General features: G+C 33.3%; 3 protein-coding genes and 1 long non-coding RNA gene across 6 annotated transcripts; 2 read left to right on the top strand and 2 right to left on the bottom strand.

Annotated features, from left to right (window-relative positions):
* Positions 1-2,500: 2,500 nt before the first annotated feature.
* Positions 2,501-3,942, bottom strand: LOC126869637 (ribosome biogenesis regulatory protein homolog). The gene is made up of 5 exons (XM_050626468.1): positions 3,789-3,942; positions 3,461-3,719; positions 3,082-3,383; positions 2,806-2,979; positions 2,501-2,734 (listed from the first exon to the last, which is right to left on the bottom strand). The coding sequence occupies exons 1-5, from the start codon at positions 3,935-3,937 to the stop codon at positions 2,599-2,601; spliced, it is 1,020 nt and encodes a 339-aa protein (XP_050482425.1). The 5' UTR covers positions 3,938-3,942; the 3' UTR covers positions 2,501-2,598.
* Positions 3,943-4,306: 364 nt separating this feature from the next.
* On the top strand, positions 4,307-5,366 carry LOC126869751 (DNA-directed RNA polymerase III subunit RPC8). The gene is made up of 5 exons (XM_050626691.1): positions 4,307-4,449; positions 4,534-4,717; positions 4,816-4,956; positions 5,029-5,150; positions 5,266-5,366. Exons 1-5 carry the CDS (start codon positions 4,339-4,341, stop codon positions 5,317-5,319), a joined length of 612 nt encoding a protein of 203 aa, XP_050482648.1. The 5' UTR covers positions 4,307-4,338; the 3' UTR covers positions 5,320-5,366.
* LOC126869417 (F-box/LRR-repeat protein 16) lies at positions 5,335-20,096 on the bottom strand. Its single transcript, XM_050625921.1, has 7 exons — positions 18,991-20,096; positions 13,581-13,939; positions 11,273-11,566; positions 10,414-10,705; positions 9,381-9,576; positions 7,875-8,023; positions 5,335-7,209 (listed from the first exon to the last, which is right to left on the bottom strand). The coding sequence occupies exons 1-7, from the start codon at positions 19,085-19,087 to the stop codon at positions 7,061-7,063; spliced, it is 1,536 nt and encodes a 511-aa protein (XP_050481878.1). The 5' UTR covers positions 19,088-20,096; the 3' UTR covers positions 5,335-7,060.
* On the top strand, positions 16,533-18,860 carry LOC126869815 (uncharacterized). Of its 3 annotated transcripts, none has more exons than XR_007691013.1 (2): positions 16,533-17,301; positions 18,008-18,860. It is a non-coding gene; the product is annotated as an uncharacterized LOC126869815 (long non-coding RNA). The 3 variants fall into 3 exon arrangements; XR_007691012.1 differs by having other exon boundaries at positions 16,553-17,131; XR_007691014.1 differs by lacking the exon at positions 16,533-17,301 and adding an exon at positions 17,347-17,934.
* Positions 20,097-20,157: the final 61 nt, after the last annotated feature.

Below are 20,157 nucleotides of genomic sequence, written 5' to 3'. Positions count from 1 at the left end.
GCGCGATTACTCCTTAGTCCTGCTCAGCAACCCCTTCCTCTATATCCATCTTCGCACGCGCGTTACGTCGCTCGATTATACAGGGTCTTTCAGGAACTCAGGGTTAAATTTCAAGAGATGTAGCACTGCCCAAACGAATAAATAGTCTTAATAATATTGGATCCAAATATCTTTGGTTTCATTGGGAATTATGAGACGTCTTCAACCGTGAACCTGCATAAAAGAGTTCAGTGTCATATTGTTTTATCTACAACTACTACAATTTATCGAGTTAGGCTATGCTCACAGTGTTCTAACGAATGAAATATGTCGAAGTAATCAAATATGTATGTATATAGATTCTTACGTGTGTATACATTTCGGTCTTCAGATGTTCGTCGTTCGCTGTTATTATAATCTATATCTCGCACAGTAAGTAATATAATGCGATATGATAGTAACGATATCATTCAATATTCAGTAATAACAGAACAATATACCTTCATACTTTATTATTGTAGCATCCGTTTATGTGTAGCATTATTCTGCTTTTACATTATTTAAATTATAGTTCTATGAGAAAATTGCTTCAATGTGTGTTGAAATGAGCGGAGGTCATATTAAATATATATTATAGATTGGTGGAAACGACTTATAATTTTGAAACTAACGATACCTATGGATCCAGTAGACGTGTTTTTTAAAACGTATTCTTCCTTGTTTTAATGAGTACTGCATGTTCCTGAAACTTTCTGAAACGCCTTCCTATATATGCCTTTCGTTCAATTGTCTTTTTGAATATCTGTACTTACGAAAAGCTAAGATGCTTTCATATGGGTTATATGTTTCATTAGGAAGTCTCTGTGACTCTTAATTAAGATTAATTCTCTGTGAAAAGTATATATTTACGTATATGTGAATATATAGGTTAGTAGTTTCAAAGATGATTTGCTTTATCGCATGTAGACGTAATAACATTCGATTTTTCTGTATACAACTATACAGTAGTGTCCCGGTAACTGGCCAGAATTTTGCTTCGTTAACTGGCCGTCAGTATCCCCCCTCCCAGTTCTTGCACTGACGTTGTGGTGCGAGTTCTGGAGTTATGTTTTGTTATGTAAAATAAATAGATGCGTCAGACATCTGTATCTCTCTTGTGGTTAAAGGAGAAAAGAAATATTCTGGAAATATACCTTTCCGGATAACTGACCTGATAAGCATGATCAAATTCATGCATGATCGACAGTAAAATATTAGTCTAGCTCGGTTCCTGGTCTTAAGTAAATAACAAAATCGAACTAAAGTAATCAGCTTCTCAGAAAACAATAATTTGTGCTTAGCAAGTAACATGGCGAATGTTTTTTTATCTTGCTGTAGAATCTTGTAGACAAGGTCCAATTTCGAAAATATGTACATATATGTATTGCAGATACAGTTATGGTACCAAATTATTATTTTAGAATAAATCGATTCTTGGTCGATATCGGAAAATTTAGGAATCGGTCGATATCGGAATGCATGTATAATGATTAATATTATAAAAAATATTCAAAGTAAACCGTGTATCATGATAATTAATCAATGAAATAAACTATTTAGTTTTCATATTTTTTTAATTACGTTTACTGAAATATGGATTTGAACTAATATTGGATGTCATACTTGACAGTATTGTAACCAAACAGGACATATGAGTTGGATAATGCATTTCCAATCTGAAATACATCATACCACTGTGTCTTCAACCATGTGCCCTATTTCACCCGCAATAGTATACTATATTCTATAAGATTGATTATTTATAACTTTTAAATAATATAAAATAGAATATTGAGACCGCAATGAGCAAGTACGGTTAAGAATGAAGATATTAAAATGAAACATCGCAATTGAACGTAGTTATCATTTCAATTCCTATAGATTGCGCAAGATATCCTAATGCGTTTGTGTTTCGTTCAAATGGCATTGAACGTGTACACATGCAACATGCATGTATAAAATCACATGCGGGGTGGAACCCCTTACTGATTCTAGGGCAACCAGCTTTCGCACTTACCCTCCCTTACACCCACTACCAGGTTACCTCGCCCTCTTGACTATCCCGAGTCGATATCCCGTGCTGCTTTTGACCTTTCACCTTTTTCGCGTTACCCTGATTCTGTGACCAAGGGACAACCTGCCTTATCGACTTGTAATGCTACTCGTTCATTTTATTCACGATTCATTATACTTCACCCTTGATTAATTTTATTTTTATGTATGCATATATGAATTTTATACCTTGACTATATCTTTTTCTTTTTATATTTTTTCTGCAGTTTTTATTAGTTTTTTTGGTGGAGAGAGGACGAATAAAGTATTTTTGTCATATTTTTAAACCATTTTTATTTAATATTAGGTGATAATTTAAGTCTTTAAAAAATGGTATTGCTTGTCGGTAATGTGAAAATAAATTCGACTTATTTATGGAATGTCAATTTTAAAACTATTCTTTGGGAGTTACTTAGGAGCTAACACAAAATTTTCGTATTGGTATTATTTATTTCAACATATTTAATACTATGTTTTTTAAGTTACAATAACCGAAGTTAGAGAGATTGAAATAGTACCAACAAATTTTTATCTTCGTTTTCTACCTCCAACTTTATGCTTCATATTTCGTTGTCCTTTACCTGCTTTCGGTTTCTTTACCCCCTTAGCTTTTGCTCCCTTTTTACCTTTTTTCTTGTCTTTGTTTACTTTAGCTGGCGTTGTTCTGCGAAATACGTTCAATTACAATCTTTTCTATACTAATAAATCTTGTAAAAAAAAAATGTGAAAATTTACTTTGGTACAGAGAAATCTTCACGTAGAATCTTAGTGTTACTCTTCAGAATACTGTCTACCAGATTGGTATTGCGTTTCTTCTCTTCCTGTAAATTTTTGGGAATTTCTTCTGCTTTCCTTTTCATACCTGGAACTTGCTTGGCTATACCCTTGGCATCTTTTTCTTTTGGTAACCTATACAATATCGTAGGAATTTTATATAAATTTCATATAAATTTATATTAGATACATAACTATATTATGATTAATGTTTAAATGATACAATATGAAATATACCTATCTTGGAATTTGCCAAGAGATGCTGTTGATGTACGTGCAATAGTCATGGCTTGTGAAAGTTGTTGTGAATCAGGAAAATGTTCCCTAGTAGGAAGTCCTACCTTTGGAATTTTTATATTTTTTGCCTTGGCAATATTACGCAGTCTTTGTAATTCATTCTTAGACTTTCTTTCTTCTTTTGCTGTCTTAGCAGCTGCAAATGGATCTTCCATAGCTTTACCTTCATTATTAACTTCTACCAACCACTCCTTCTGTTCTATAGCTTTGTTACGTTTATAACCAAAAGTAGGTATCCATTTCTACAAAAATATTAAGATATGATAAATGCTTATATCAACAAATTAAAATTTATTTCAGAAGAGCATCTGTAACTTACCTGTAGTTCTTCATCCCATTTAAGTTTAGATTTGCCTTTTCGTTTAGTTTTGATACCTTTCTCTTTAGCAAATTGTTGCCATTTTGTCAAAGGTTTTGGTTTTGGAATTTGTCGAGCTCGTGGTAATACAAATTTCTGTTTGGGCAATTTTGCTACTATTACCTCATCAACACGTTCTATTGGAAGTTCCCATATTTTATTAATAACTACTTGCACGTTGTCCCTTGTTAAATTTTTCAGATATTGTTCGGTCTGTGATCTATAAAACATTAATTAATATATGCAGATCATACAAAAATAAAAATTATGGAAAGGCTTTGTAGGTTACTTTAACACTTTTAGGTCCACAGTATTATAATCTAACGCTAAAAGAGTTCCCAAGTCTGTTTCAATTTCCACATCTTTATTTACTTCTGTGGATTTACGTGTATCTTTTTCCTGAGTGCTGTTTTCTAGAATTGAATTTACAACATCCATTCTGTCGGTTGTTCCTTTATTTTAAATTTTAAATGATCTACGGAAGAAAATTTTCAATTTTATCTTCGTTTTAATCACAAATAGTTTTATTTTTTATTTATACTACATCTGTCACTATAAATATACAACAAAATACACGAAACAAAATATGAGAAGTTTTTCTTGTTGTGCACTTCTTTGCTTAAAGCACGTGCGTTAAAGGTTATGTTGACAGTAATGCAGTTTATTTCGATGCATTCGTAGTGGTGGTTTACTATCTTTAAAGCACGCAAAGTCTGTGACAGGAATCATACTTCCGGATATTTATCGAAATCAGAAGATAAATATTGTGTTAGTGAAACAATAGATTTTTTTTATATTAAGATTTATATTTTAGTCGTTTTATCATATACAATACATTAATGTTTGTCCTCGCGGAATTAAAGGACACAGTTAGAATTCCACCATGGGAATTCAAACGAAAATTAAATGATGCTATTACAGATGAACTCAATAGAAAATTAGCTAACAAGGTAAAATTTCATAATTTCATTTAAATATTTGTAGCCAAATTTTACCAGTAGAATTAGATAGAATTATTAATTTATTTGTTTAAGGTTTATCTTGATGTTGGTCTTTGTATTGCTCTTCATGATATTACAAAAATTGAGGAATCATATATTTTTCCTGGGGATGGTGCATCGCATACCAAAGTAGTATTTCGTTTCATTGTGTTCCGTCCATTTATGGAAGAGATATTAATAGGGAAGATACGAAGCTGTAGTGTTGATGGTGTTCATGGTAATACTTAGAGCAGTATTAATGTTTACTTCCATTTATGATTTATTTACCATAAACATACCACACATACCATTTATTTACCATAACATTGTTTACAGTAACATTAGGGTTTTTTGAAGATATTGTAATACCACCTAATAAATTGCAACATCCATCAAGGTTTGATCAAATAGAACAAGCATGGGTGTGGGAATATGATACAGGAGACGGTCAAAAGCATGACTTATTTATGGATGCAGGTAAATCATTTTAAAAACTTTGATTGCTTCATGAAACAAGAATACATAAGGTAATAAAATTGTAAACTTTAGGAGAAATTATACGATTCAGGGTAATAAGTGAAACATTCACAGAAGCATTACCTACGGGACCAAATATGTCCGGGGAGACTGAGAAATCAGAAGCTAAAAATACATCTCCATATACCTTAGGAGTAGGTATTTATACTTTAAGTGTATGATTAAGATATTGATTATTAATCATATATAAATAATAATATATTGCGCATTGTACTGAAAAATAATGGTTATTTTATTTTTGTATTATAGGCTGCTATTGATGAGCCAGGACTTGGACTACTCACTTGGTGGGAAAATACCTAAGAGTACAAAAATAAATTCAGATCAATAAATTTTTATTTCACAGCACATTCCATCATGTTACCATATATCACTCTTATAAGTTACATCCATGACTTGCGTCGCATGCGACCCGACTTCCGATAGAATTTCGACTGTGCGGATATATTTTATATATTTAGTTTTGATTGGTAACAGAATTATTAACCGCATATTTGTACAATATATACAAAGACGTTATGTGCTAAACATGTGGTAACACACAAAAAATAATTTCAGTTCGGTCAGAAATTGAGTTAATGCTAAAATGTTACACAGAAGTTATTCGGTAGTACGAGTCTGAACATAAAAACGTTGCACTTATTGTGCAACGGCGGCGTAAAATTCTCTTTCAATACCTTACATGTTGACTTGGATCATTACTGACACTGATTCGTTTTAAATAACCGTCGAAATATAGTTAACAGTATTAAACACGTAAAATACGTTTTTTTTTTCTATATTGCGATATATCATTACATTTAATGAAAAAACATTGGGAACTTAGCTAGATGTAAGCCTTAAATGTAGGAAACATTAATTACATGACAGCAGAATATACATAGGTAAAATATAAGTTAAAAACTTTTTTTTTCTTCTAAATAGTACATACATGTGCAATGATCTTTAACGTTTTTTTTCTCTTTTTTTCATTCGTTTATTTAGCAACACATCGTCGAGCAAATGAAAAACTCGCAGGATCGCGATGTCTCGTAAAATAAAAGTTCTCGTTAACACGTAACCGGAATGTTTTTCTGTACTCTTTTTTGGTTTCTTTTATCTTTTTGTTTTAATCACTTTATTACGATCGTAGCTTGCTTATTATACCTTTCTTTCTCTCAAAAAAAAAGCAACGCGTCTAACGCGTTGATAATTACGCGCATCCTTAAAACGTTGAAGCAGGTTTAAACAACGCCCTAGACATATGTATATAGTCAAAGTAGAACAACATACGTATAATAAAAATTTATCACAGTTCTAACTGTTGAGTCTGTCGTGTCATTTCGTCGTACAATATCTACGTCTTTTTATATATCATTTTTTCATTTCTTTTCTTCGTTTTAACGAGAACCTACTATAATTAAACTGTCTCTTCGTTTGCTTCCTGTTTTCTGTTTTCTCTATTATCAAGCGGCGACATATGAAACTCCATATAAGATATCAATTTATTGAGAGATGCATACTTTTCTGCATTTTCTTCTTTTTTTTCTTGCATTTCTTTTTTTACATATTTTTTTCAAACGCGTTTCGACGAAAAATGCAAAAACGGAAAAAGGAAAGAACAAAACGAATCGAACCGCATATACGATCCGATAAGAAGTTGTAGCATCGGCGAGAAAGGAGTGCGATTCATACAGGAGCTCTGGTGTATTAAAAATGTCTACGCGCTATCTTAGTGTTAACATGTTTGCATGTTTTTAGGGCTAGTGTTTTTCTTTTTTTCTTCTTATATATCCTTTTTTTTTCATTTTTTATATCCTTTGTCGTTACAAGAGAGAACAATAATTTGCGGTACTGCTTGTGTATGGACGTCAATTGCTTCTTTCCTATCTGTATCCGCATCGTCTCCTCCTCTCGTAGTCAGTACTCTTGTTCGTTCTAAATATTGCTTTATGTGAAACATCTTTTTATGTTGTCGTCTCGTTCTATAGGAATTGAAACGTCTTCTGTGTGGAACGCAAAGGAATTTGCTGGAGCTGTTGCCCTGCTCCCAACGAAGCGTCATTTATTCGATGATTAGGCAGCGCGGTAGGTGTTCGCGCAAATAATCGAACAGCTCTTGAGACGTTCCTGGACAATTAGTTAACTCTAGCTCGTGTAAATGTCGAAGCTGAATCAAGCTCGATAATCCGCTACTTGTGAGCAATGGGCACCCTGTGAAAAATTTATGTTCTTTAACAGAAATGAATTTTTACTTTTCCTCCTTTGTGAAATAGTATAAATTATATAAAAAAGTTTATGTATACAAAGAGATCAATTTTTGAAAGATGATAACACCATTGATCAATGATTCAAATTTCTTAACTCCTTAATTCTTTCGAATACCTTTTTTCTCTTTGTGGAAGAATGTAAGATTCTTCATCAATAACTTATACATATTAGGTTATCCGGAAAGTTTCTTTCGTTCTATAAGGAAATAATAGACGCACAATGTTTTTTGTTTTATATTAGTTTATTGAATTATGCACGAACATAATAATAGAAATAGAATGAAATGGATCATACTTAATTCAATAAAATAATGTAAAACAGAAATTATTTTTCATCTATTATCGCCTTATGAAACGAAAGAAACTTTTCGGATAACCTAATAGAAATAGATAAATTTTTGAAAGGTAAATTTTAATGCTTTTTAATTGTTTGTGAAATATTATAAGACCATTGGTCAATTATTTATATATGAAAAAGGGTAAATGTTTGGAAATAACATTTGTTCAATAATTGTTCATCTTTGAGAAAGGGGGGACGGTGAAGTTTATTCTTTAAATTTCGACGTGCAATGTAGGGGACATATAGAGCAGGCTTTAGGTTGATCTTACCTGCCACGGAGAGTACTTGTAAGGATTTCATGCCGCACAAGTGCTGAAGTCCAAAGTCTCTAAGTAGTATGCACCATCTCAAGAACAATGCGCTCAATGATCCCATTGTGGAAATGTAGCCCACGCCTATATCTGTGATATGCACACATCTACGCGAGATGAAGAAAGAAAAGTTTAACAAACTATTTGCTTCGACTCTTCTCTTAATATAAAGTTTTGTCATTTTGTCATTTTTTCGTTGCTTTTCGATTCATATTTTTCATGATATCGTTCTTTCCTAGAAACGAACCTTTATCCTTATATCTTAATCTAATTTCTAAATATAATTATTTATAATAATTATATCTAAATTATGGATTTATCATAGATTTATAGATTGAGAAATCTATAGCTGCAACACATTATTATTTCACTTTCTAAATTAAAGATTATATGATTACATAATTAGAAACTTCAAGATAATAAAGGAAGGATCTATAACGTCTGTTCACGATGTCTTCGCCAAATTATTTAATGATTGTTTTCTGTTCATTATAGATTCGTTAACGTCTCCATTGAAGACAAATTGGCATGAAAACGAAGCCAAATCATTTGAGCCCAGATTCGAAAACGACATACACTCCTATCCATAAATTATCGAACGTTTATTAGTACATATATTTAAGATAAAGACAAATGAATTTTGTAATTACAAAAATGAAGTTGACAAGTTTATAAGTCGTACGTATTGAAAGAAAATTCAATTATACTATGTTTTGAAGATATTATTAGAAATCTATTTTAATAAATATTATGTTTAGGATTAACAAGTGGCAGACGAATTATGGACAAGAGTGCTTAGTTGATAAAAGTAAAGGATATAGTGTGTTCTGCTGTATATTTAAAAAAATGTATCCTATAGTGTACTATTCGGAAAACAAGTTCCAGAAATTTTTATCCACATAAATCATTTGCAATTTGAAAATCAAGGTGTTTGGATGTGACTGTGAATATCATCAGTTAGAATTTCGCTATATCGCTTAGAACAATATATATATATATATATTATATTATATATATATATATATTATCTCCTACAGCCAGCCAATTTGTTGCTAGATTGTTAGTTCGTCTCCTTAGGCGTCTGAATGCATCGACGAACGCTGATTCATGGACGTATTGCACAATAGTTGATCGTAAATAGAATGCTTGTTAACGCGTTTAGTATGTAGAACATGAATGGATCGTACGGATTCACCGCGGTGGGTCGCAGTGTCATTTAGCGCGATTTAAAAGAAGAGTTAAGAAAAAGGGGAGTATGCCTCTTCATTTTCGTCGGTTGCAGCTGAATGCCTCTTCTCTGAACTCATTGGAAACCAACGTTGCAATTTGTTTTCAACTGATTTACATTATTGAATATTTAATGTTTTGCTTCATATATTCTTTATCATCGTTCTTTGTACGAAACTTTAAAAAATGTTGGATCCCTTTTTATGTTAAGTCCTACAATAATTAAACAGTTCTCACCTGTCCAATGTGAGCTCCTCTAAGTGATTCAGATCACAAGCAATGTACTCTAGAGCCGCATCGGTGATTCTCGAGCACCAGCTCAGATCCAACGAACGAAGCCTGGATAAGTTTTCTGCTATCAATTCAACGCCATCATCTGTTACTTTACTGCATCCAGACAGCGACAGGACAGTCAGATTGGGCAAGGAATGTACTGGAAGATAAGACAGAAAATGAAGAGTATATTATACACTCTCTAAGATTCTTTTTTCTTTTTTTTGTTTAATCTTTTTCATTAACTTATTACAGAGAAATACGAAACTACCATATAAATAACGACATCTGGTCGTTGTCCTCGAAGTAGCTACGTGTACTCACTTAGAAGCATGAGTCTGAGCTGTTGCTGACAGCTTGAAAGCTAAATAAAGCGGTGTTCCTTAATTCTAAATTTATAATGGTCGGATGCGTGCACCACCTGACTTAATTTCACGGTATCGTCATCAAGAATTATTTCTACCTGGATCCTAGCAAAACGATTTTGCAACTGTCCCGCTTTACGCGACGTTAACGTCTTGAGTTATGTTGGAGTATTTTTTACTATACATACACAACGAGGACACCACTATAATAACTAACATGATAACTCAAAGACTAATTAGTACCTATTTTTATTATATTCAACCACGTTATAATATCAGACACCTCGAGTGTCTTTAGTGGAAGACAATTTGTCATTTTATCACAGCAGTGAACATTGCTCAACGTTTTATTGTTATATATGTCAATTTTTCAATTTTTATTTTTTGTCATACTATAGTAAAACATAAATAATTAAAAGTGTGGATACTATATTCAAAAATAACTTTTCGTGATATGACGCTCTTTCATGTTATATTGATTTTGTATTACTAAACACTCCAAATGAATATTTGCTCCAATTTTTATTTAAATCTATGTCTTATGCTTTAATCGAAAGACATACGAAATGTCTTATTCGAAACAAAATACGAATAACATCGCAACGCAAGATTTCAAAATAAAGGCTCCTTACCAATATTGACTACACCATGATTAGTGAGTTCCCAGCAGGATTGCAGCCTGAGGATACTAAGGGAGCTACTTTGAGTGGCGTGGAAATATCCAAGAGCGGCATCGGTTACATGGTAAGCCTGCAACGAGAACTCGTAGAGACTCGGCAGCAATTGAGCGACAGCACCGACAGCTTCATCGGCCACATTAATACAATCCGACAAGGAGAGCGATACTATTCTAGGTGTTAAGCAAGTCCACAGGCCGGCTTCCGTTATCTCGTTGCAACCAGCTAATTCCAGCTCGAACAACGCCTAAAAATATAAAAACATTAGAGAATACTTCTACTCCCCCTTTCCTTAATATCTACTCATTAATTTACTCTGTATCAAATAAATGAGCGATATAAAGAAGAAAAGAAAGAAAATAGTAGCTTGTTTGAGAGCTTTGAAAACAAGAATGAAGTCTGTAGTAGTTCATTTATTTAATCAACAAGATATGCATGATCAACATTTTGAAAACAGTTGATTTAAATGTCTATATTTGGATTGCACAGAATGTTTCAAATATTTTTGACTGTAGAAGTTGGAGAAAAATGACCTTGAAAGAAAGTTCATCCCCAACGTACTTTTTATTAAAATTTACTTAACCTTTTTCATTGTCAGTTTTTAATATAGCATAAACGAGACATTTAGAATAAAAAAGGCTTATTTCTGAAAGAAAAATTCAATTAATTCTTACGTATTATACACCAATAAAAATCTGCTGTAACTTTAATCTGCAATCAAAAGGTAATAATGCTAATTTTTTAAGTGAAATATTTATGGTCTTTAAATTTAATGGTTGTTTTGTATTAAGGAAAGTTACATGTATGTATATACCTGTAGATGATCTAAGAGAGCTTCAAGCCCCCTGTCAGTAACGGCGCAACATCTAAGCGATAACGAATGAATATTTCTCTGCGCTAATGGGAATCCGTGCGTCAGTTCCGGGATATCCTCATCCGATGCGCCGAGAAGAACCAACGAATGAAAGCCTCTTCTAACTAAGGAGGCGTAGAGCCGTGTGCGTGAACTAGGAGGCATGGCACGCACCTCACGACACCTCACCACGGGCACTAAACCTGCCCAGAGTCGAGGTCGCGCATAAAGTATATCTCGCCATCTTAAGCACACCTGTAAATCACCGAATCGTTACATTTTTGTATATTTTTAGAAATATAAAGCTTCAGGAATAGAACATTTTAAAAATATAAAATATATCAAAGATGCAAAATTTTAAGAAATGTACATCAATTGAAAAATTCACGGGTACTCGATTCGCCATGGAATAAATTAAGAATCATGGAAGTGGAATCTCAATGTTGTTAGATTTTCCGTTTTATTTTTAGGTGTGCAAGTTATTCTAGAAAACCTTTGCCAGGATGATTTTATATGTTTGTGACAACTGCTTAATAAAATATTTATGAATGCGCACGCAGTGCTTCCATTTTTAATCGAGGTACGCTGGCAAAGTCTACGTAGAACCCTGTGGGACGGACATCCTGGAATAGACGTCTTATATAAAAACTGCATCAAGATTGAATCAATATTAATATACTGTTCAAAGAAGGTGGGATAACGTTTGTTTAAATCTTAAACAGTATTGTTAAGAGACTTTTCCTTTCATCCTATCATGTTAGAGCGTCTAAGTAACTAGATAAGTTGTATTATGTATTTATAGATTTATATATGCTTATTGTTCTGTTCTAAGCAGATGAGAGAATCAATATTTACTGTTCCAAGGAGAATAGAATGATGCTTTAATTTTATGACATGAACTCTTAACTGGTATCGTGAAGTTATAAGCGATCCTCTCAACAGTTGGAACTTAGTTGTTCCAATTAAGTTACTTAATTCTAAAATACTTTATGCTTTTTAAAACACGAAATGGATTTAAATACCCTAAAATTAAATAATCTATCGAATTAAAATTTAACAATTTAATTTAATAGATTATCTAAACCAATATTAGAACCAGAACCAGATGACAGTTAAGAACCTTGTATAAAATATATGCAAGATCGTATATCAGTCTAATCTCCCGTGAAAGATCATTCGACCAGTATGAAAAGGCTTCTAATACTATTATTTATAATTGAACAGCGTTTCCAAACATAAATCAGTAAATCAGCCCGAGTCCACGACGTATGTATGTACACAAGTCGATAGCCAAGAAGTTTGACGTCCGTTGCTAAACAAATATGTCATTTAACAAAGCATCACGCAACAAGACTTTCCTTAATCACAAGTGATTTATTTTACGACCAAGAAGAATCATCTTGCACGACCGTGAAAAGATTATTATCTAATCCACATCGTCAATCTTTACTATCTTTAATTCCACGGCGAATCAATGCCAAGAATTGAGGATTGAGCGCATTCTACTTTTCCAATAAAATTACAAGCTTCGACAATATATAGAATGCAACCAAAAGTATTATGGAAACGATATTATACAAGAGGATTCCGTATGCAAAATTAAATTAGTAGTATCAAGTGAAATTTTTTCATCCGAGAATTAATTTTAAGCTCAACAGACACTATAATACCCATTACTTTTCTATACAAAATCTGCACGACTTTTACGAGTAGTTAGATTCAAGAAAGTACAGTGGATAGTTTCATTAACAATACTTCATTTCGTCAATAATAGTAAAATAAAATTTTAGCAGTTAACGATCTACTTATCTGGGCCTAAACTCACATTATTTGAACTAAGTATCATAAGTGGCAGAAAAATCAGCAAACTTCTACTATACAAATTCTCCTTATAAATTATATCGTACGTAATAAATTCTCAAAATCTTCAATACTGTGCCTTCAACGAAAAGCTGTTATTCTACGTTTTTGATGTACTTTCGCATAGGGAATCACTTTCTGTCCTATGTATGTCATACAGTATTTTATACAATCCTCTTAACTGCTCCCAAACAAAACAGATAGGAAAGAAGATAACAAAGTATGCATCAGGTATTCAGTACAAGCGCCATTCTTCTTTGATTGTATATTCTAGTGTAATTCTTTCAACCAAACTTATCTTACTTCTCACTGAGGACGGAACATGTTAACACGTTAAAAAAAGAAAAAACAAAGATGAGTGCAATTCTGTTGCAAGTTAGATTAATAACGATCGTTTAATCGCTGGCACCTGAGCCAAAATCCTCCTCTCGATGGCGGTGAAGTAGAGGAAGAATTTACTGAGGAAATGATCGTCTTGCATCAGCTGATCCCACGTGGTGGGCGCGACGTATCCGCCCGTTCCACCGCTCGCCAACGGCACATTCTTCCCTCGATTTCTCGATATCCTTGCTCTGCTCGGTGTACCGACGTTGCTCAGGCTCTTGTTGTTCACCGAAGGCATGTTGCTTATCGACGTTGGCACGCTCCTGCTTGGCTTTTCCGGGGTTGCGTTCGCATTATTCGCGCTCTGCAAATTCGTGTACGGAACACCGCCGCTCCCGCAGAACACGTGCGTAACGCGTTCCATGACGCTCGCCTTTCCCCCACCTGAAACATTCCCATGGTTTATTTAAACATCATCCTTTGTTTCAATTACCAATTGATACCTAATACGTTTCAACAGAGATTGTTTAATATTCAAAACAATAATTGTATTTCTTTTATCATCAGATTTAGGATTAACTTCTTTTCATTTATGTTATGTATTACATGAATTAATTATATAAACAATATTTTATGTATTATATATTCTGACTTCTATACTTCTGACTTCTATAATGCTTTGTCAACTAATATTTTTAAATTTTGTTTACAATATTAAAGATAAATAACAAGATTTGGGAAATAAATATAATAGAGAGTAGAGAATCTATTGAAATGTTTTATCCTGAGAGTCCTAAGATGGTTTTTGCATCCAATATTATTATACAATAATCCATTTGGATCAAACAGGCGATTAAATGGGATGATTAAGAATGTTAAGGAGTTAAATAATTTATGAATTACTTATATGAATTATTATATAATTAATTTATGAATGCTTGATGACTACTAAAACTTTTATGAATGTATTATCATAGTCGTTTGGAACAGTGTAGAGGAAATATCGATAAAGCTTGATAAAGTTGAAAGTTGTTAGGTTTCAGAAGACTCCTCCATGTTAAAGGCTTTCGTAAATTCCTTTAAAGAAATATTTACTTTCTCGATTATAAACACTCATAATCGAACATCTGTATATGAAACATTCGTTTGCAGGAACAGATCTATGTTGTTCATGAATTTAAATATTCACGATGTTTGCCTGTAAAGTCAAATTTAGGATGAACTATCCTTTCAATGATCATTGATTTACAGAGATCTCCACGAAAACATTTTAAATTTATCAATTTGAATAAATCATAATCACCTCTGTCAAATATATTACAAAAGAATTCAAAATAATTCTTTTCTTCCATTGAAAAAAATTGACATCATATTATCAACAATACAAAGGTGTTCCTTGTTTAAAAAAGGATTCCGTATCGATGTTTATAGAAATAATCTAAAACATAAGCTTCTTCCAATGACCAAATAGTTCTTCGATTATTCAAGTAATATTTTTAAAACAATCTATAAGTTGAAATAAACTACAATTATCTATATTAAATAATCTGTCATAAAATAGCATCCTTTTTTCTATCATAAAAATATTACAAATATTATGTGTAGACAAAGGTGTTTAAAACAAGTTTCTATATCCAATATAATTTTTAAAGATCCGTGCTTGTAATGAGGATTGAAGAGCATGTCTTTAAAGGCTTTTCTGTAAAGGTAAACTTGCTGCGAAGATGCGGTAAGTTATTTTCGTTTTATTTTCGAACTGTATGTCCCATTTGGCTCCGGGTACATCTCTATTTCCTGTCTCTATCTCTCTATCACATGGCAAGCATTTTTTCCCCGCGAATTGTGCCCACCTACGATTAACACGTTGATTGCTACGGTGATGGTCGCAGTTGGTATACTACGGATTTATATGTAAATTCATGGTTTTATATGTATAATAAAAGAAATGGAACTTTAGCAAAAAATTATTTTACCTGCTAAATAATATAGAGACTCTTGTACTTTGGATATTTCATACATCTTTGTAAATTATTCACGTTCTGTGCATTATTGCATTTTAAAATTTCTCATAATTGCGTAAAAATCCGCAGTCTAGTCATCCGTGAACCACGTTACTAAATTCTTTAAAATAAGTGGTACAAGATAAATCTCATAGGTTAACAAATGTTCGACAATATGGATGATTTAAATACTGTAATCAGAAAAGAATGTGTGAATATAATATAATTTTCTATTGTAATGTATCGAAATATTGTAATTAATATAAAAATTAAATGTTATGTTGCAGCATATTTCAATCTATTACGGCTTCCAGAGAAAAATATATAAACTTTATGTGGCAGTTAACGCGTTAAAGTACAATTCTGCTCTCTTATCCAACTTATTTATCAAGCAACAATAACATATCTCGCATCACATCTATTCTATCGCGAGACGTAGCTCGATCGATAAGTTTATCGAACGATAGTTTCGCCGGTATTCGCAATCGAAAGAATGTATCGAATAGATTGTTGAAAAATGTTTCCGATTCGAATAAAATTCGTTGCAGCGTGACAAAAATTTTCTATACGCCACGACACTTCAAATTTATAGCCAGTATTGATCAGTTCCACGTGTAAGTAAATAGATATTCCCTACTGCAGAAATCTTTATTGAGAACACGAAAATATGGAGATTTTTAAATACTTACTGGTCTAATTGTCTTTAATGTAATAATTTGTTTTTCAGATGGCGAATTAACAAGATGCAATTCTCTATGTTAAATTCAAACATAAAAGAAATTTTATATTTATGAAATGAATATCATTTGAACCAAAGAAGTTTGAAATCATATTAATACGATAATTTTATGATATAATGACAGATAACTATGTATCTACATAGAATTACAATAATTTTATATTAATTTAGAAAAACAAGAAAAGCTCTATAAAATTTCTAATCTTAACGATCTTAGAGTAATTCCTTCACATTCATATAATATAATTTATAATAATCTAAACTTCGTAGAAAATCAAAATAAAAAATAGATAATCGAATGAAGTTCATCATCTAATCCTAGTTTATTTTCTTGCAGCATCTAAATTTCATGAAAAAGATTAAGAAGATGGTTTTGGGTTTTTGTTCGAAGAAACAAAGACGATCATGCGATGATACAGTAACGAATGATTAATTGTTTGAGAGGAGGGGTTTGGCTGATCTGCCACAATTTTATCAGTCGTGCAGGGGCTCTGGCGGCAATCCAGCCGCCACGGTGATTACCTATTTTACGCGTTAAAATAAATCTCTTGCTCTGTCGCGACTTCTCGGCCGTATGAAAACCGGCATGCGTACGCTGCCTTTTGTCTGCCGGATTCCCATTCAAGCAAACCCGATGCTCGGGCTCTCGTGTTCGTCAGACACGACAAATCGTCGATTCACCGATATTTCCGGTCCGTGAATCGTCGACCTAGTCATGTCAATCGATACGATGTTCTCGTGCTAACAATTAACCACAATTAACAACGGTTGAAATAAATTCAGGTGTCACGTTCAAAACATACAATGCCTGATCATTTATGACTGCATTATTATTGCCTCTACAGTAGCGCACGAAATCAAACGAATTGAGCGGATATCTGTGGAAACTTTTTATGGGTATGTTATGTGTTATACGAAACATTTTGAAATGTCATTAATATTGTAACAAGGCGTGATTATGACAATTGTATTGATAAAGTTTGGAACAAATTAGCAAGTGTATATGGATGCTACAAGATATTTAATGTAAATATGTATTTCACAGAGATTGCAAAACTATTTAAACAGTTAAGTATTCATTATATTAATAAACCATGATATTCAGTGCAGTCATCTTAACCTGTTCTATATATCTTTATATGTCTTGTATATATCATATATACTTTTATATTATTTATATAATAGTTTATTTTTTAATTAAAAGTATATTATAAATATACTTTTTGCACAATATAATACACTACATACACAGTACGTATATACCTAGAATGTTTCATTATTAACTAGCCATTATTAATTTCAACAGTTTTTGGAAATTGGTATTAAATGTATATCTAAGATAAACAAATGTATCAGATATCCGTATCCTACTAGAACTCAATAGAAAAGACTAATACTCGAGAGTAATACTTCTTAGAAATATACTTCTGTTAGTAAATGAAATTATATTAGTATGACTATAGTTGAGATGGTTAACATTCATATACGAACGATAGGAAACCAGGATAAGTTACAGTTAAATACATATTTCAGCTGACAATGGTCCAACATCTTTGCCATATTTTTCAACGATACACGAGGCCTAACAACGTCTTATTAAAACTTAAGCTCTAGTTTTAGATACTGGATATTAGATATAAGTATCATAAAGTTAACCTCTAAATGAGATTCAAAATTAAACCTCAAGTCATCCATAAAAAGTACATAAAAGATATAACGTTGTAAAGGTATAAGTTACATTGAAAAGATTGTATGTATGTATATCTTTCCCAGATTTTCAAGCAAATGGAAAATAGAATGCAAGGTAAAAGATTACGAGATGGCTAAGTACTACGTTTCCACGTGCATGAGGACGAATGCTATCGATTCCATTGCAGTTCAGATTGCGACTAAAACCACTTGGTGGCCGCTTTAACGAACGTTCCGGAGGAAGATCGTCGGGACAGCACCGAGCATACGATGCACCGGGTAATGTTGTACAACGCAGAATTAAGAAACATTGACCAAGGAGCGGTTCGGGGTTGCGGTTTAACAGAAATCAATTGGTATTTGTGATTACGCAATAATGGCTGGCCAAATTCGTCGATCGCCCCGCTTCGGCGACTGTTTAAGATTCCAGCACGATGAAACAATGAATAAAAAGGACAGGAAGAGAAAGAAAATTAATTGGTAATAACATCCTGTCGAAGCTCTCTTTAAAAGAATCGACGATTATGAGTTATATGTTTAAGTTAGGTCGAAGCTAGACAATTCCAAATTAGGTATCGATTTAAAATTATTCTCGAACCATTCACATGAAGGATAAAATAAGTTACAAGGTGCTTGAAATAATTAGAGGATCGTCCTTACTCGAATGAATTTATTGCTCAGCAAGTTATTCAATAGCTTGAAGGCTTGGTAAATACTATATTGAATTGTGTATTTAGTAGAAACGTTAATAATTTTCAAAATAAAAGATACAGAACGTTAATAATTTTAAAGATGAAAATCACAAAAGAATGTTTTTGATCGTATTTCTCATTTCTTGATAATGTATTAAAAATTCATATATTTCAACGTTAACAAATACTTTTAAGAATTTCAGATCGACTCGGTTGAAAAAAAATCGCATTTGAATACTCGGTAATTCCTTAATCTCTTCGATCAGTCCATTTTTCCAAATTCCTTAAATACATATGCGAGGTATGATTCCTCTAATATCTTCAAGTCCTATATCGTACTACAAGAAAAAAAATAATGTTAATTAATTCACCAACCATGATGTTTAGACGCTCTTAGCCCCAGACCGTTGATTCTTTTGGTCAACTCGGCGCTGGCTCTTTCGACGACCCCCTGCGCTGATATCGAAGACATCTCTCAAGAAGCGGAGGCGCACTCCCTTTGCTCAGCCACGACTTGTAGTCAAGACAAGTAGGGACGCGTGTGACCGTGGTTGCAACGTTTCATATTCGACAGCCACGGAAACAAAACTCAATCTTCGAGTTTTACACGGTTCCTCTACCACTCTCCTGTTTTTTCCTGCGTTTCGGTTCTTCTTTTTGCGCTTGCAATGTCCAGCTGCTTTCACGACAATAACGGGTTCCTCCAGCACATAAGGTCAATCGTTAATTCCATGAAAGTTGTTCGATCATAACGTTCAACAGCTTTCTAAATTTATCAGGTGTATCAGCGCGCGTAGCCAAGGAGAACGAAACGCAACCCTTCGAGATAGCTCGTCGCATGCGGCGAATCGATGACGGAACGTTTTGCTGGAAAGATCTATTTTAATCGACAGCTCGTGACAGTCGCGTGAACCGTTTGACGAAAGATTTATATGTCACAAAAACGAAAGGGGACGATAGTTCAGAACGAAGAAAAAGAAGTGGAAAAGATAGATAATGACGAAGATACGTTACGATATGATATAAGTATACGTTCGACGACTAATATTCTTCGTATAAAACGAACAAAATATCACGTTCGTTAATCACGATTCGAGTTTATGTAATAAACTTGACCACTTCACTAAAAAGTGTACAAATGATGGAATGCCTCTTCAACACTAGCTGTCGAATCGATAAGCATCATCGGCACAGACATTTCTATCGACGATGATCTGGTTTATTCGCGTCTAATACATCCCCACAATAGTTGTCGAAATAATTGAACGCGCCACTATATCCGTTTCCCGTTCGTAGAGCACGATGTAGACTATGCACACAGCCTTTACACCGTGGTGCTTCTCTTTCTTTCCTTCTCTGTTTATGTACCAGTCATGATACCGAGCGAAAAACAAAGTTAGAAGGTGGAGCTGCTGCAACGAGCACGGTACATGGGGGTGGTTTGTGCGAGACTGAATCGATATTCGCGCTGAACTTGTCCGGCTGCCCCCCACTCGAGCCGCACGAGACCGTGTGGTTTCCAGGCGCGAACCAACCTTTTAC

This window comes from Bombus huntii, chromosome 1, assembly GCF_024542735.1.
Source record: "Bombus huntii isolate Logan2020A chromosome 1, iyBomHunt1.1, whole genome shotgun sequence".
NCBI lineage: Eukaryota > Metazoa > Arthropoda > Insecta > Hymenoptera > Apidae > Bombus > Bombus huntii.
This window is presented reverse-complemented; position numbering and strand designations above follow the sequence as displayed.